Source organism: Hemicordylus capensis, chromosome 3 (assembly GCF_027244095.1).
Source record: "Hemicordylus capensis ecotype Gifberg chromosome 3, rHemCap1.1.pri, whole genome shotgun sequence".
NCBI classification, from domain to species: domain Eukaryota; kingdom Metazoa; phylum Chordata; class Lepidosauria; order Squamata; family Cordylidae; genus Hemicordylus; species Hemicordylus capensis.
The window spans coordinates 351,775,849-351,793,500 of record NC_069659.1 but is presented as its reverse complement, the minus strand read 5'-3'; the positions used below and the strand labels follow the sequence as shown (position 1 = coordinate 351,793,500).

The 17,652-nt window shown below is 47.9% G+C and overlaps 1 protein-coding gene across 2 annotated transcripts in view; it reads right to left on the bottom strand.

The window, feature by feature from the left end:
- EIF4E2 (eukaryotic translation initiation factor 4E family member 2) overlaps positions 1 to 17,652 on the bottom strand; it is a 34,382-nt gene that overhangs the window by 13,998 nt on the left and 2,732 nt on the right. For both annotated transcript variants that reach the window (XM_053308518.1, XM_053308519.1), the window contains exons 2-6: positions 15,983 to 16,097; positions 11,674 to 11,808; positions 5,232 to 5,336; positions 4,475 to 4,627; positions 4,248 to 4,384 (exon numbers count right to left, since the gene is read on the bottom strand). In XM_053308518.1, coding sequence (XP_053164493.1) covers positions 4,248 to 4,384; positions 4,475 to 4,627; positions 5,232 to 5,336; positions 11,674 to 11,808; positions 15,983 to 16,097 — 645 coding nt within the window. The remainder of the gene's footprint in view (positions 1 to 4,247; positions 4,385 to 4,474; positions 4,628 to 5,231; positions 5,337 to 11,673; positions 11,809 to 15,982; positions 16,098 to 17,652) is intronic.

The following is a 17,652-nucleotide window of genomic DNA, read 5'->3' as shown; positions in this document are numbered from 1 at the left end:
ATTTCCTAAAATGGGCTCAAGGAATAAATTAAGATGTGATGTTAAGATGAAATATCCCAGCTGGCAAATACACTGTAAGGAGGGAAGGGGGAGCAATGCAGACTTCATTAAGACAAAGACCCACGGGCTCGCTGCCTTGCTGTATGGTGCACTTCCCATCAATCTGCTAATGAAATTCCGTGGGTTTCTCTTCCCTGCAGTTCCCAGTGAATCACAGGGTTAGTGCCTTCTGTCAGGAGTTCCAGGGAACTCTGAAGGCTCTTTGTGCATCTACGTTCAGGAGCTATGACAAGATCGACCTCATTTGTTATATCTGCCTTCTTTACTCAGCTGTCGCCTGTTTGGGCCCAAACATGGCCCATGTCTGCCACAGCCAAAATTATGAGATCCACCCCACCCCCCACGCCAAAAAACCACACACGTCAAGGGCCCATAGATTCCCAGTTGTGCAACCCCATTTGAGAGAGAGAAAGGGGGCTGTAACCCCATAAGGGGGTGGGTGGGGTGGGGAATCAAACACCAAATTCATTTTAGGGCTATGATTCAATGAATGTACTGCACTGGTAGCAGTTATTTGGTTGTCTTTTATGGGATGTGTAGTGTGGCCTGCACTTCCTTTTTTGAGAGGCCATGATGGGCTTTGGCTTGTGCATTAATACATCTGTCCAACACCTGCCACTTTCTGTTTCTGGAAAGAAACATTTTGCAACCATTCCTCTTCCTTCCTAAATGTGCCTTGTCTTGTGCTGCTTGTAAGCCCGTGGGGAGGGCCTATCGAACTGCTCAACTGTTATACACACCTAGCAGGTTTAAGGGCTCTGTACAGACAAACCAACCCTCCACTCCCAGAAACTGACTGGGAGTGGTCCAGTGCAGAGTCAAGAACCAGGGTGAGAAGCTGCCCAGCCCCCAGACTCCCTGGCCCCTCCACCTCTTTGTTCTAGGATGACATCAAGGGCCCATGCAAGCCCCCCCCCCAGTCTCTCCAAGGAGAACCACTGGAGACTGTCACTGCTGGTGATGGAGAGTTTCGCTGAAAGGCTGGCATGAATCACACCCCAATACATTTTATGAACACAGTATATATACTTTTAGATTATTTGCTTGCTTTTATTAGTTTCATAATTGTTTTAAGGCTTTTCGGATTGTTTACTGCTTTGATTATTCCTTCAGAAAGGCAGTATTTGAAATAAATAATATATAATAGGAACATATAGGTCCTTTATCGAGGGGCAGATAAAAATGCTTTGCAAGCTGGATCTGGTCCAAGGACCACCAGTTGGGCTAACCTAAAATGCATCCCCGACTGATGCCAGTCCATCTTTTCTAAACAAAGAAAACCCATAAGCTCTCCAGGCATTATCAAGGAACTGCTGTCAATAGCTTGGATGGGCTTTTCCGCCCCAGTATTTCATTTAAGTCAGGGGTTCTCAATCCTCGGTCCCCAGTGCGGTTGGACTACAACTCCCACCATCACCAGCCACAATGGCCTCTGGCTGGGGGTGATGGAAGTTGTAGTCCAATCATCTAGGGGCCCACGGTTGGGAGCCTCTGACCAAAGTAACAGGGTTTCAGCTGGTGTGTTGAGACCTGCAGGAGGGCTGCCCCTTGACTTTAAGTGGGTGACACCCACAATGCTGCGATCCTTTCCTTTGTTTTGTGGCTTAGGATATTTAAAGAGAAAAATCGGAGGGGGAGAAAGTGAAGAGTAAGAGAAAGACAGGGAGTGGGGGTGGGGGGAGCAGGAATAGGGTAGGATGCTAAAAATGGGTCCTACATGGCAGGCTGGGATTAGAAGAGGACTTTTGGGTCTGAGAAGGCTGAGAATGGCTCATTTAAATAAACCCTCTTGTATTAAAAACCATTATTTGTTGTCCTCTCCTCGCAGGACATAGTGCGGACAACTGTTCTCTCTTTCTGCCATCTTGCCACATATTTGAAAACAGGCATGGCTCCAGACCTCTTTAAGGCCACCAAGAAACAGCAAGCCCCATCCCCCAACAGTAGGTTGCTGCCCTGTACTGACAGTCCCGGCACCCACACACAGCTGCCAACGATCAAAGGACTCGGGATGAGCAAGGAGTCCGGCATCCTGCCACATGGTCCAGTCAACACAGAGAGCATTTGCGGTGGAACTGACCTCCAAGGAGCTCCTGCCCTCCCCCAGCCACTCCCTAACGCCCTGCAGCTCAGGCAACTTGCAAATCAGTCCTACCAATCCTAAGGCAACTACAGGCCTATCAGCAGATCTAAGACATGAGGGCTAAGAACAGAGCCTCCACGTTCAAGGGCAATCTAGTGCTATGCATCGGGAGTGGTGGAAACACAACAGGGGAGTGCAACTATCTCCATCATGACCTGCTTGTGAGCTTCCTTGAGGCATCCCGCTAGCCATTGCTGGGGACTGGACGGCTGAATTAGATGAACTTCTGGTCTCATCCAGCAGAGCAGTTTTAAAGCTGTCCCTGGACCTTTGTCATGCCCTGCCCAAGAACTGTGGCATGGCCATGGCACTAGCTAGAGAGAAAAAGAGCCTGCCCCCTAGCTAACTAAAATAACCCACAACCGTTCAGTTCTGCTTCTCAGTTAGTTTCGTCTATCCTCCTCCTCCTTTGGTTATGTTAATCTTCCAGCGTCAAGCCACATGACCCAACTGGCATCTTTGCTTATAGTGCACTTAAGTGAAAAGGGCTTTTCACATCCTTCACTCCTGATCGGAAAGCTCTTAAATATGCAGCAATCCTTCATCACTTTGCAGGAAAATAAAAGTCATCTTGAATGGCCTGGCATGGCAAACTAGAACGGTCTTACTTAAAATACAGCTGTCCTCTCCGCGTACTATAATCCTCTGTTCTAGTTAAAGAGCCTCTGTCACCGGGTGGGGGTGGTGGGAGGATTTAATATACAGCATTTATTATGATTAGAAATCATTTGTACAGTGCAGTAAATTTACATAGCGCCTTCCTGAGAACATTTATAAATCTAATGGGTCTATAAATCCCCAATGGCTTCTGTATTTTATTTCTCTAGGAACGCGCTGCACTCAAAGAAGGCACTCCTCTCCTGCCACCTTGGCCTGAAACAGAGAACAGCACAACCCCACACCAGGACAGCAAGAGCGCTCTGGAGGGGGCTGATGCTGAGCAGACTGCTTTGGGCTCTTCTGGATGCTGGTTTTCTGGATTCTTCAGGCTGCTGTGTTTGCCGTTTCCATATTTTATTGTGTTTATTTCACAAGCTGCCTTAGGAAGAACCGCAGGGTTAAGATGTCTCAGAATCAATCAATCAATCAAATCAGGCTTGGCCAGTGGTTTGTGAACTGGGTTTGGGGGAACCCTTGCGTCCTTGGATAGGTTATTTATTTGAAGTAATGCAAAAACCACTTTGCTACATGAATATATGGGGAGGCCAGTAATGACAGACACACCTTCTTCAAAAACACCTTGCCCACCACCACTGATTCCCCCTTCCAATGAGAAGTGATCAGGATGCTCTAGGACACACACTCAGTTCATGCAAAGTGATGATAAGGCCCCAAAGGACAGGCCACTTGAAACACATGAACCTACCGAGAGCCCTCGAACCTCCCCAGAATCCTTACAACATGCAAAAATCCAATGACAGAGAGGCCTAGCTTCCTTGCCAGATGAATCAATTCAGAAAGAATTCCCTGAAGACTCACAATATGGAAAACAACTGGGCCTAACCCAGAGGATTCTCAACCTTGGGTCCCCAGATGCTGTTGGACTACAACTCCCATCATCCTTCAGCCACTGTGGTGGTGGGCTGTGGGAGTTGTAGTCCAACATCTGAGGACTCAAGGTTGGGAACCCTTTGGTTAGGCAACCATGGCTCTTCAGCTCTTAATGAACTACAACTCCCATCATCCCCAGCCACAATAAATTGTAGCTGCAATGATAGGAATTGTAGTTCAGCAACAGCTGGAGAGCCAAGATTGCCTACCCCTGGGCTAGGCCATTAATAGCCAACAAGATGGGGGCTGTATCACTCAAAGCCAAACATGCCACAGCAAAAGCAGAAGAAGTTTGGAACTGCCCGGACATGGTCTTTGCTAGCCATGTGGATGGCGCTGAGAGCTCTGATGTTTTAGCATGCAAGCACACCTGTGTGTGCGCTCACACACAAAGGCGGGCAGCCCTGCTTCCCTTTCAAGCTGCGCCCTGCATTAACACAGTAAGGGCAAGCACGTTACTGCCAGCACTCCCCTCCCCAATCTCCGCACGTACTTGATGCTGTCTGTGTGCGTTTTGTATTCCATGATGGTGTTGGGGGGCAGGTTAAGCACTCGCCGTAAAGTGTCCCGTATCCGGGCCGTGGTTGCCTGGTCGCTTGCAGTCTTGTTCCATATGGAGATGATGTCCTCCTGCAGGGTGACCAATGAGAGATGGATGAACACGAGCTTTGCATACTTGAGCCACCAAGCCTGCCCCCCACAGCTCCCAAAGCGGCCTACCTGAAAACGAACAGAGACAACTGCCCCACAGATTTCTTCCCCCACCATGAACTGTTCTCCCAGCATCGCCAGGATCAAGTTCTCCCAGCACCGAGACGCTAGGCCCTTCCGGAGGCGGATGATCCATTTGCCACCGTTCTTGTTAGCGTCGTCCTGGGGAGAGGAGCAGGAAGAAATCAGTTACAGTACCTTCCAGCCACTTTTCTGGGAATAAAGGCTTGAACTTATGGGACGCTGTGGACAAAACAAGACACTGTGTTTTCCCTCAGCAGAAATATCCTCCTGACTAGGCTTACATTTGCAATGTGCTAACTGAAAGATACGGAGCACTCCCAGGGATCTGGACTATCTCTGAAAAGAGCTGCTAATCTGCCATCCAAATGTCAGTTCATATACACACTGATGGAGATTGCCGCTTATTAGATGGTGGTTTTATTCTCAATATCCATGACACATCCATCCAACCACCCATGTTGGTCTGTACATGAGCATGAGAACACTGCACCAGGGTAGCAAACTGTGAAAAACTTTACACTCTTCCTCTTGTACTCAACAAAAGCCTTGCATGAAGGCCAACTGAACAGAAGGGAAACTGATGCTCAGAGGCCCTGGCCCGCCCACGCCCACCCAGAGAGACGATGCAAGACTCAGCTGTTTAAACGCAGGTCCAACCCCAAAGCTATTCCACACTGGGAAACAACTCCATGACCAGCAGGTCCTAGAAGCAGCCTACAACTATGCCCAGATGCTAACTCACCTCCCACATGGGTTTAATTCCTTCTTTGAAAAGGTGGAAGTCACTGTGCCCTGTCAGGTCCCCAGGGCGGACCATGTGACTGTAAAACCTCCAAAATTGTTCCACCTGTAACAAAAGCCAAACAGTTGAGTTGGACCATTTCCCCAGGAGCCAGGTCAGCCAATATATCCGGCTGCAAGATGGTCACGTCAGATAGAATGACAGCAGCATATTTTTATTTAACAAACGGTTTCAAGAGAGAAGTTTAAAAACAAAACCACAGCACAACACAGCTAACAGAAGAGAACAAACAGAGCGCTCATCACAATTCTCTTTATTTCCCCCCATCTCTGTGTGGAATGATGAGTTTTGTTCTGGGTGGCAGGATCAAGGCAGTGTGTGTGTGTGCGCGCACACACATGCATTCAGAGTGGGACCTTCCTGATTCAACCTGAGTAGGATCTAAAATTGACTGAGCGGACATCAGAAAACATGTGAGCGTGCACGCCTTAGAGGGAACACTGGTTGGAAAGATCTCCCAAGCTTTCTACAGAGCCTACATGGTGGACTCTCCTTTGCTGGAGGTTTCCAAAGTCTGGGCAGCCATCTGTCAGGGCTGCTGTAGCGGCTTCCTGCACAGAGTGGGGGGTGGGGTGGACTAGAAGCCCTCCAAGGCCCCTTCCAGCTCTCACATCCTATGATTCTGTGATTCCCTAAGCATACACCCAGAAGTTATGGAGAGCACTGCTGCCCTCCATGGCCAAAAATAAGTAACTGCATGTTTACAGCAACTTTGCCATATGATTTTCAGATCTTACCAGACAGAGGCCCAGGCGACACACAAGAGTGACAGAACCATTGGGCTTAAAATAGGCCTGTTCAATTTAGGGCCCCCAGCTGTTTTTGGTCTACAACTCCCATAATCCCCAGCCACAGTGGTCAATAGCCAAGGGTTATGGGAGCTGTAAGCCAACATCTGCAGGAGGACTGAAGTTGAGTATGCCTGGCTTAAAACCATGGTCTCCCCCAATTACGTGTCAAACAGTAAGTGTGTGTTGGGGGGCTCTTTAAGAGTAAAAAGGGAGATACAAGTGGGGAACATAATACCCTCTCCTGCCTGCAGTTTAACCTGCTGGAAATCTACCTTGGCTGAGCACTTTTCTACAGAGCAGAGCGTCAGTGCCAGAAATCAAGCTTGGAGAAAAGTGATTGAAGGGAGGCTATGGGGATGAAAGCAGTGGGGAAGGGCTCACCACCCACCCCCCAGCCTCACTCAAACCATTGGATTCTCTGCTCCCTGTTTTATACATAATTGGAGCAAAACTGTGTTAAATGAGCACATTGTGGCAGGGGGTGATGGGCAGTGTAGTCCTATAACAGCTGCAGAGGCGTGGGTTGGCCAGCCCTGTTCTAGAGTGTGCTCTCTGTTTTATTTATTCATTTAACTTATTTTTATACCGCCCCAAACTAACGTCTCTGGGTGGTTTACAACAAAGCCAAAACAGAAAAAGTCAAACCGCTAGTTAAAAACAACACAACAGAAAAGGCTAAAACATTTCAATAATCTGTTCACCTGGGGTGCCAGCGAGGCCCAACAGATTGGGCTACTTCCCCATGAGAGTGTGCCCTAGAGCATGGCCCAGAATCTTCTGAAATACCCAGGGTTCTGCTGCAGACACGCAGGGGTCTCTTGGTAAATGTCTACATGGAAAGGGTTTCCGGAAGAGCTATGGCTTGGAGACCGTGGCAGTGGCTCCTGGCCTGCAACAGGCTGCGCCAAGATGCGAGCGGGGAGTGGGGAGAACGGAAACCAGCGCTTCCATCCGAGTCCAGCTCCCATCCCCTTCTGCAGGACATCTCTGGGTACACACAATCAAGCGACCACATCGCAGGCCTCTCTTCCCAGCCTCATAGAGGAGAGCTGAAGTTTTCTGCTTGCTTTTGCTATAGGCAGCAGAGATTCGACTCAGCGAGTTAGGCATGATCCAGGAGTTTGGGGAATAGGTTTGAAATGTTAATAGGAGTCAGCAGTGATGCATGGAGGGGGTGGGAGACAGGAAGATTTGGGCTGGAACTGCACTGCTAAGGAAGGAAGAGTTACACCCTCCCTGACTTCCCCAGCGCCATGATGCCAATGTGAATTGCCATCTCTGCAGCTGCTTTTAAATTAAAAGCAACAAAATGTCCAGTTTTGCCTTTATTTACTCCTTAACTGGAATGATCATATTACTGTTACTGGCTGGCATACAGCACAGAAAAATATGGGAGGCTGAGCACTTCCGGTCTTACTGCAGGTGCCTAGAACACGGCCAGCAGCGTGCCGCGTGGTGACTTAGAATTGTGCAAGCATAGTTCCACAACGCTACCACTAACCAATGGCAGCAGTGTTGCACAACTGGGCTTGAGCACATTTACATCGAAGCAGAGCAGCACTGTTCCAGAACTCCGCCAGTAGTTTTAGGCACACAGAGAAGTGCAGGCTGTGCTCAGCTGTCCATGTTTTGCTGCTCTCTATGTCAGCCATGACCAACAATATAACACCATCAATTTATTATGGTGCAATAAAAAAATTACACAAGCAAAACATACCTTATTTACCCAAACAGAAGAGAACTCTGAATTTAAGACGACCCCCTTGAAAGACAGAGGATAAATACAGGGTATACCTGTATTTACCTGAAAAGGAGTCTGAATTTTAAGGTGACCCCTGCAATTTCTAACATCAAAGAACTTGGGGGGGGGGAGACCGTGTCTTGGATTCAGGTGAATACACTACAATTCCTGCCCTGAGGGGGCTTGCAATTGAAATCTTGACAGAGAAAGCAGAGGGAGGGAGGGAGAGAATGTGACGGGGGATATGTGAATAGAGAAACATGGTAGACAGTCTTGGGCTGTGTAGAGTGAAGACTGAAGACTTAAGCCAAAGTCTTCATGGGAAAGGTGGGTTTTGCAGGATCTGGCAGGGAGAGAGACACAGAATGGCGTTTTCTGGAGCGAGGTTGTGGCAAATAGGGACGATCTTCAAAATATTCATCTCTCATTCCCTTATGTGCCACAATGTTGCTAATCATTGCAGTGTAGGTCTTTGGCAAGGCTGCTAGGAAATGGTGCAAGTGCCCCACAGGGTGGGATACATGAGAAAAAGTAACACAGAAGGACAGTTGCTGCAGAAATCACCCACAAAATGATGACTGCATTCTCTCCCTACCACACCTTCTTTGGCTGCGATACAATCTGGACATCTGCTCCACCACCCACGGAGTTTCGGTGCTCCAAACCTGTTCAGCAAGCTCTTTTCCTTGGCTGTACGAATGCCAAGATTTTCAACTCAACATCTCCCAAGGAAAATTTTAAAGTGGAGAGTATACATACATACATACACACACACACACCCTTGGTCAGAGCAATCTTTCACTACGGCCCATGCCCTGCCTTCATCACTTATTAGTTCTGGGTGCTTTGGAGGAAAGGGGGGCATTTACCCCTGCTAACTGAGCAAAGAGACACATTTTAAAGTGATGATTCTCTTTTATTTAACAGGGGGAGAGCAGCTGGCCCTATCCAACCCCAACACAGCATCCCTCCAGTGGCTGTTGCTGGTGTCTCCCTTCTGTTTCTTTTAGATTCTGAGCCGTTTGGGGACAGGGGGCCATCTTATTGATGTATTATTTATTTTCCTATGTAAACCACTTTGAGAACTTGGGTGGAAGAGCAGTATATAAATATTTGCAGTACTAGCAGTTTAGGAAGCACCACTCTCCATTGGGGCTGGGGGCACAGGGAGTCTTGGGACCCGGCTGTAGGAAGGCTGCGTGGGCTTGGAGATGTTGGGGAAGTCGAAGGTTGCAGGAATGCAAGTTACTGTGCTGGGCAGAGTTGGGTGCACAGGTCAGTTGACCAGTTCAATATTGTTAACAGACCACTTTCAAATACTCCACGAAGCTGGTGATGCTCATAAAATTGGTCTGGGGTTTATTTAGCTCAACTGCCTTTGAACACCTATATTTATTTTTTAATAGTTGTTACTTTGCTTCATTTCTGTTTTAATCCTTAAAAAAAGATTATATAGTGTTCCAGGATAAAAACCTAAAGAGAATAACTCTTCTGTGAATTGTTCACATTTACAGAAACTTTACCTAACGTTGTTAAAAGTTGTTATAATTCATTACATTTCTAGCCTTAGGACTAGTGGGAAAGGTAGGCATATGACAAGAACATAGGAAGCTGTCACATACCGAGTTGGACCCTTGTATTGTCTACACAGACTGGCAGCGGCTTCTCCAAGGTTGCAGGCAAGAATCTCTCTCAGCCCAATCTTGGAGATGCTGCCAGGGAGGGAACTTGGAACCTTCTGCATGCAAACAAGCAGATTCTCTTCCCAGAACGGCCCCATCCCTTAAGGGGAATATCTTGCAGTGCTCACACATGTCTGCCATTCAAATGCAAACCAGGGTGGGTCCTGCTTAGAAAAGGGGACAATGCTTGCTACCGAGGAGAGGTTCAGAAGCACTTGGTTGTATTGAGGTTGAAAGACCGCTGGTTCCGGTGGTGGTGGTGGGGTGTGTGTGTGTGTGTATGTGTGCTGCTTTAAGAGTGGGAGAGGGTGCACTTACCCCTCCCTCCACTCTTCCCCCACCGGCGCTCCTTTTTCCTAAAGTTCATCGGGGCGGCAGCATACCTCCCTGCCACCCCGTTGGCCCCATTTACTCAATACAACCAGAAGTATCTGACGCGTACGTAAAGCAGCACCCCGTTGCCAATGAACCACCCCTGCCTGGTTCCATGCACATCCCTAATGCCAGGGAGGGAACCTGGAACCTTCTGCATAGAGATGCTCTTCGCAGAGCAGCTCCAACCCCTCAGGGGAATCTCTTACAGTGCTCACACTTCTAGTCTCCCATTCATATGCAACCAGGAGGGACCCTGATTAGCTAGGGGGACAAGTCATGCTTGCTACCACAAGAGCAGCTCTCCTGCTCAATCAACAGATCAGACAAAGCTCTTTTTAGTCCAGCATCCTGTTTCCAACAGTGCCCTTTCAGATGCTTCTGAGAAGCTCAAAATCAAAGCATGAAAGCAACAGGCTTCCTCGGATCTCTGCTCCTAGCAAAAAGGTATATTGCTACTGTACATGAATTTAGCAGGGATGTGCATCAAATTGGAATAACCATCGTATCTGGTTTGATACAGCCTCTGCTGGCAGCACTTTGCATTATACTGTTTTTATGCAAAACTGCTAATATCATTTGCATCCAATATGATATTTTCTGTGTCAGCCTGTATTGAATTGCACTGGAGAAGTGTTTCTCAACAAGCAGTCAGTGGACCAGTGCTGGTCCGTGAGGAGTTGAGTGCTGGTCCCTAAAGAATTAACCCCCACAAAAAACAATTTTGAGCTGGTGAGAGCTGCCGCTGCTGAGAACTATCCAGAGCACATTTCTAAGCAGGCAGTTAATTATGCACTGTGTGATGAAGTGCTTCCTTTTGGTATGAACCTGCCGATGCTCCATTCCACTGATTACCCCGGGGTTCCGCCCTGATAAACATTTCTCTCTGTGTGTTCTCTCCAAATCATTAATAATTTTATAAACTGCCAAGAGGGGAGAGCTGGTCGTGTGGTAGCAAGTGTGACTTGTCTCCTTAGCTAAGCAGGGTCCACCCTGGCTGCATATGCATGGGAGACTAGAAGTGTGAGCACTGTAAGATATTCCCCTTAGGGGATGGAGCTGCTCTGGGAAGAGCAGAAGATTCCAAGTTCCCTCCCTGGCATCTCCAAGACAGGGCTGAGAGAGATTCCTGCCTGCAACCTTGGAGAAGCCACTGCCAGTCTGTGTAGACCAGGGATTCTCAACGCTGGGTCCCCAGATGTTATTAGACTTCAACTCCCATAATCCCCAACCAAAGGCCACTGGAGCTGGGGATTATGGGAGTTGAAGTCCAATAACATCTGGGGACCCCACGTTGAGAATCCCTGGTGAGGTTCACCATCTGAGCTAGATGAACTGATGAATACTGAGCTAGATGAACCTATGTTCTGACTCAGTATATGGCAGCTTCCTATGTTCCTAAGGACAGCCTCAATCCATACAATATTTAACATGTCTTTGGGCACAGAATCATAAATCCACCCAATTTACCCTAAGCTGGGCACTGCGCATGCAAGCACACACCTACCGCCTTTGAACACAAAGCATATAGAGCTGCCTTACAGCGTATTAAGCCACTGGGCCACCTAGTCCAGGATGGTCTCCTTCGGAGTGGCACCGGCCTTCTAGGGTCTCAGGCAGGGGTCTTTCTCAGCCATGCTCCCAGGGACTGAACCTGGGGACGTATGCATATGGAGAACGTGCTCTAGGGCTGAGCAATGGCCCTCCCCGTGTCTCCTCTTGCACAGATAACTCTCACACACACTCAAGGTACACTGAGCCCAGTTAAACAAGCGACACAAGTGAAATGCACTCACGGAGGCGAAGGTGCCAATTTGTTTGATGTTCTGTTCGTAACTCTGAGAGCTGGTGGGCCTCCCGGGTGTCCGTCTGGAGTACCAGAAGGTGTAATTATACTGCAAGGGGTGCTCAGCCGGCCCTGGAACCACAGCCTGTGCAGAGAATGGAAACACTCATTTATCCGTATGCATTTCTCTAAAGAGAAGGCTGAATGAGACATTCGCAGCATTAGAAGCCTGCCCGCTCCTGCCATCACGGAGCGTGAAAGAACAGTTTAGCCTCATTTTCTTCGTGAAATCCCATCTCTGTTAATAGCTTGAAACAGACCATTAGTCTGGCAGGAATTGACTATACTTCAAATAAGAGATTAGCCAGCCTCGGTGTGCTTGAGTTTCTCCAAGCTGGCAGCGGATGAGTCCCGTGAGGGACATATCATGTCTCTAACATCAACTCATCAGACAAGGCCAGTTCATGAACTCTGCCTACTTGCCTTTAAATGTCTCCGATTGTTAGGATAATGGATTTTTTAAAAACCAAAAAAACCTGTGAGGCAATGTCAGATCTACTCCCCTCTGAGCAGGGAAAACAGATGGAATCAAAGTGAGGAGAATAACTCTGCACAAGAAGTTAAAAGGAACCAACACATCCGGATTGGCAACCCATACATTATAACAGCCGTGTTAACCTTGTAGTATGAAACATATATAAACATTGGACACTGCCTTAGACCAAGTCAGTCCATCAGTCTATCTAGCCCAGGATTGTCTACTATGATTGGTGGTTGCTTTCCAAGGTCTCAGGCAAGGGTCTTTCTCATCAGCTGACACCTGAGATCCTTTTAACTGGAGATAGCACAGATTCAACATGGGACCTTCTGCCTGCTGTGAGCTGTGGCTCCTTCCCCTTTGACTTCCTATTGCCAGGTCAAAGACTAGCAAACTCAGGTGCCAACTAATATACCAGGCAGTTTATTAGAATCAAACTACGAATCGCAGAAACCGTGAATCGCAGCACGATTCAAAGAAAACCCATCCCCGACACCTTTTAAAACTGAGGACAGCAGGTGCATATCTGCTCCTCTGCTTGCTCGCCACCTCCTGAACCAGTGGCGTTCCTCCCAGGTATCTTCAGGCGCCAGCAGCGCCCTCCCCCAGCTGCCCTCGTGTGATGCCAGCATGCACATGGCTTCTGTTCTGATTCAGGGAGGGGTGGAGGAGCAGGTATGCACCTGCTCTCCTCCATTTTAAAGCTGCCAGGGATGTGTTTTGAATTGCACTGCAAGTTGCGATTCGTACACATTCCGAAAACCAGGAGAATGTGAAGTGGTTTTTTAACTCTGCCTGCCCGGAAACAGCTCCAGGAATGCAGCAGCCTAACAAAGAGGATCTCCCTCCCACCATGAAAGGCACTGTTCGCTTCAGACCAGTCTAGTATTTTGCTAATGCAAGCAAAATACCCACCACAATGGCATGACTGTGAATGCACGTAGGGAGAACTTCTATATTGTAAGAAGCCCAAGAAGCTACACAGGCAGCTGCCCTACACCAAGTCAGACTGGTCTGTCTAGCTCAGTATTGCCTCCTACACTGACTGGCAGAAGCTCTTCAGGGTTTCACACAGGAGTCTTTCCCCACCCTGCCTGGAGATGCTGCCAGGGATTGAACCTGGGACCTTCTGTGTGCAAAGCGGGAGCTCAACTACTGACCTTCCCAAATGGGAAAGAAACATGTAACACTTTTATGTCCACTGATTCTCTCCTGCAACCCCTCCCTCAGTCATGTTTCCCCGAGATGGCTCTTAGCCTGGTGGGGGGAAAGAAACCTGGGAGGACGTGGATGCAAGAGAGGGGGAGCTCCCTTCCTAGAGGAACAGCATGCTTCCCGGTGCTCTTCTTGCACCTCTAATTTCTCTGTCATGGGGTCCCTGTCAGTGGGGGTCGGGTTGCCCAATATTGGGGGTGATGGCTCCCATCCAGACTAAGTTACTCCTGAGTAGTTCAATTGAAATTAAATAGTTTTCTAGAGTAACCCCTGAGGAGTATTATTCAGGAGGTTCGTCTGGATGTCAGTCAGTGTTCCCAAGTTCAGCACTTTACTTTTCTCTATTGCAGAGGTTCCCAATTTTGGGTGCTCAGATGTTGGACACAATGGCCTTTAGGGATGATGAGACTTGTAGTCCAACAACATCTGGGGACCCAAGATTGGGGGAAAGTGTACAAATGTGCGTAACACCCCCCCCGAAAAAAAATCATTAAAAATCAACCAAGTGCCCCACTGCCGTGAAATTTGGGTGGTAGATGGCACACATAGGGACCTACCAACCACCCAAATTTGGTGCCTCTCAGACCTTTGTAAGTGGTCCAAATCAATCCGAATCCGAATCAAATCCAAATCGAATCTGGGGTGATTTGGAGGGACAGATTTGGACACAAAATAAATCAGGGGTGATTCAATTTGGGCACAAATCAAATCAATTCGTGCACATCCCTAGTGCTTACCTGCTCCCCTCTATGCCTTCCAGCTCCCTGCTAGGGCAGCGTGTGCCCCCAAAAGCCCCGTGCACTGTTAACAAGCACATGGCATCTGAGCATGCATGGCAGTGGCTCTCCAGGGTTTCAAACAGAGCAAGACCATTCCCTGTCCTACCCAGAGGTTCCAGAGATTGAACCTGGGACGTTCTGCATGCAAAACAGATGCTCTTCTATCAACTTATAGCTCTTCCTCAATAAAAGAAGAACCCTGCTGGATCAGACCAAAGATCCATTTAGTTCAGCATCTGCCTCTCACAGTGCCCAACCAGATACTTCTGGGGAGCCTAAAATGAGAGCCTGAAGGTAAGAGCACTCTCCTCCCTTAACTCCCCAGCAACTGGGATTTAAGAGGTATACTACCTCTGAACCTGGAGGTTCTGTACCAGGGGTAGGCAACTCTTCAGCTGTTGTTGAACTACAACTCTCATCATTCCCGGCCTTGTGGCTGGGGAGGATGGGAGTTTAGAGCTAGTGTGGTGTAGTGGTTAGAGTGCTGGACTAGGACCGGGGAGACCCGAGTTCAAATCCCCATTCAGCCATGATACTAGCTGGGTGACTCTGGGCCTGTCACTTCTCTCTCAGCCTAACCTACTTCACAGGGTTGTTGTGAAAGAGAAACTCAAGTATGTAGTACACCGCTCTGGGCTCCTTGGAGGAAGAGCGGGATATAAAATGTAAAATATAGTTCAACCACATTTGGAGAGCCAAGATTGCCTATCCCTCTTCTATACGGTCATCATGGCTGATAGCTAGACTCTTATCAGAAGTGAAGGACAGGAGGCAATGGGGTCACACTTCCCCAGAAGGAACAGGAGTGTGGTCTGGGAGTGCTTCTGGATCCAGACCTCTCCCTGGTATCTCAGGTTGAGGAGGAGGCCAGAGGTGCTTTCCATCAGCTTTGGCTGGCATGCCAGCTGGTCCGTTTCCTGAGATGCACAACCTCAGAGCAGTGGTACATATGCTGGTAACCGCCAGACTTGACTACTGCAATGCACTCTATGTGGGGATGTCTTAGTGCATAATCCGGAATCTGCAGTTGGTTCAGAATGTGGAAGCCAGATTGGGTTATCTCGGAAAAACCATATTACTCCTACACTAAAAGAGCTACACTCGCTACCAATAAGTTTCCAGGCAAAATACAAGGTGCTGGTTATCACCTATAAAGCCCAAAACAGCTCAGGCCCTGGGTATTTAAGAGGACATCTTCTTTACCATGAGCCCCACTGCCCATAGAGATCATCTGGAGAGATCTGTCTGCAATTGTCACTGGCTTGTCTGGTGACTACTCAGGGATGGGCCTTCTCTGTTGCTTCCCCAAGACTCTGGAATACAATCCCTGTTGAGATAAGAGCCTCCCCATCTCTGACAACTTTTAAAAAGTCCCTAACGGCTTATCATTTCACTCAAGCTTTTTAATTTTGGGTTTTAACCTGCTTTAAGGTTTTTACATTTGTGTTTTAACTTGTTTTATGTTGTTGTAAACCGACCGCTTAGAGTTGGAAGTTTGGGGTGGTATACAAATTTGATAAATAAATAAATTTGCCCTAGCTGCAGGTTTCTCCAGGTGAAGAGTTTAGGAACACTCCATAGAAACAAGTAGATTCTGCTTTCAAAATAAACACTTTTAAAGAACTCAGACTGGCTTCTTTAGCAAGAAAGAGAACAAGATGCAGGCCAGGAAGGTCCTAGTGAAAGTTATATACAAATGGTCTCCTAACCCTGGATCTACAGACTAACAATCAGAAGCCTCCACTTGAAATTCCAGTCTGGGGTACGATGCAGAGGCAAGAACGTACCTTTCTCTTGGTGCTACCCTGGGGCTTGTCTTTATCATTTTTTTCCTTCTCACCATCTTTCTGTGTGCTGTTCTCTTCATTCTGGTCATGATCTCCACTGTCGTCATCTTTTAAACTAGCAAAGAAGCAGGGAAAGAATCAGTCTGAAAGTATGTGGCAACCTGCGTTCCAATCTCCAGATAAGACCTAGGGCCTGCATCACAAAGGAGATTCAAGATTTTTATGAGGAGTTAACCCCACCTCTTGAATGGCTTTGGGTGACATGTAATTGTGGGGGTGCAAGAAGCACAAAAGAGCGCCGATTTCCTTTCTCTATGATTCTTTGTACCACCTGAAGCAGAACATTTGCATCCCTTCCCTGTGTCAGGAGCTTGTGCATCTTCCTGCAGGGAGAATATGTGGATATTTAATTTCAGAAGCACAGAGAACAGGAAGGGTACTATCCAGTCAGCCCAGATGGGCATCGACACTGCACATTGGGATGGCATGACAGGTGCCTGACAATTACGTCAGGCAGCTGACGCCAACAGATGACAGGGAAAGAGAGGGTTTGGGAAAGTCAGGTGGGTTGGGGAAGGAGGGAAAAGGGATGGGGATCAAGCAGCACAGGACAACACCACCTGGGGCTTTTTAGTTTAGAAAAAAAAAAAGATGACTGAGGGGAGACATAGAGGTCTATAAAGTCATGCATGGTGCGGAGAAAGTTGATATAGAGAAAATTTCTCCCTCTCATATAACACTAGAACCAGAGGTCATTCCATGAAACTGATTGCCAAGAAATGTAGGACCAACAAAAGGAAATACTTTTTCACACAGTGCATAATTAACCTATGGAATTCTCTGGCACAAGATGTGGTGACAGCAAACAGCCTGGATTGCTTTAAGAGGGACAGACAAATTCATGGACGACAAGTCTATTAATGGCTACTAGTCTGAGGGTTATAGGCCACCTCCAGCCTTGGAGACAAGATGCCTCTAAATACCAGTTGTAGGGGAGCAACAACGGGAGAGAGGGCATGCCCTCAGCTCTTGCTTGTGGGCTCCCCAGTGGCATCTGGTGGGCCACTATGTGAAACAGGATGCTGGACTAGATAGGCCTTCGGACCTGATCATGTTCTTATGTTCTTAATAAAGGCACAGGGGGACAGGGCGAGGGCAAAGGGGAACCAGATGTCTGGCCTGTACAGCAGCCTATAAGAATGCGCAGGCCAGTGATGAAGGCAGTGTGGTGTGTGTGTCCGGGAGGGTTGTAGTTCTCCGAAGAGAGACCAACCCCATTAGCATGGTTAGCAGGAGGAGGAAGCAGGTGAATCTAACCCCCTCCCCTGTCTCTGAGGACTGACCCCAGCAGGAAGCAATAAAGGGACACACCAGGAGGGTACTAGGTTGTCCATGAAAGATGTCACGATGGGGACACACCTGGCATGACCTCTTCCTAACTGTACAATCCAGGAAAGTATCATCTGAACCAGTCCTATGACTACTTGTTCTAGGAAGTTCAGTGACATTTGTAAAGAAGTCTTATAAAAAGAGAGGCAAGTCTGTAATCATTTACAGGTAGCTTAAAATGCAGCCCAAAGAAGGCATGAGTGAAGAGGCTAGTATCTCCTGGCAGACGTTCTTTACCTATAACAGGTATATGACAGACAGAAACTGCAAAGATGCAGCGA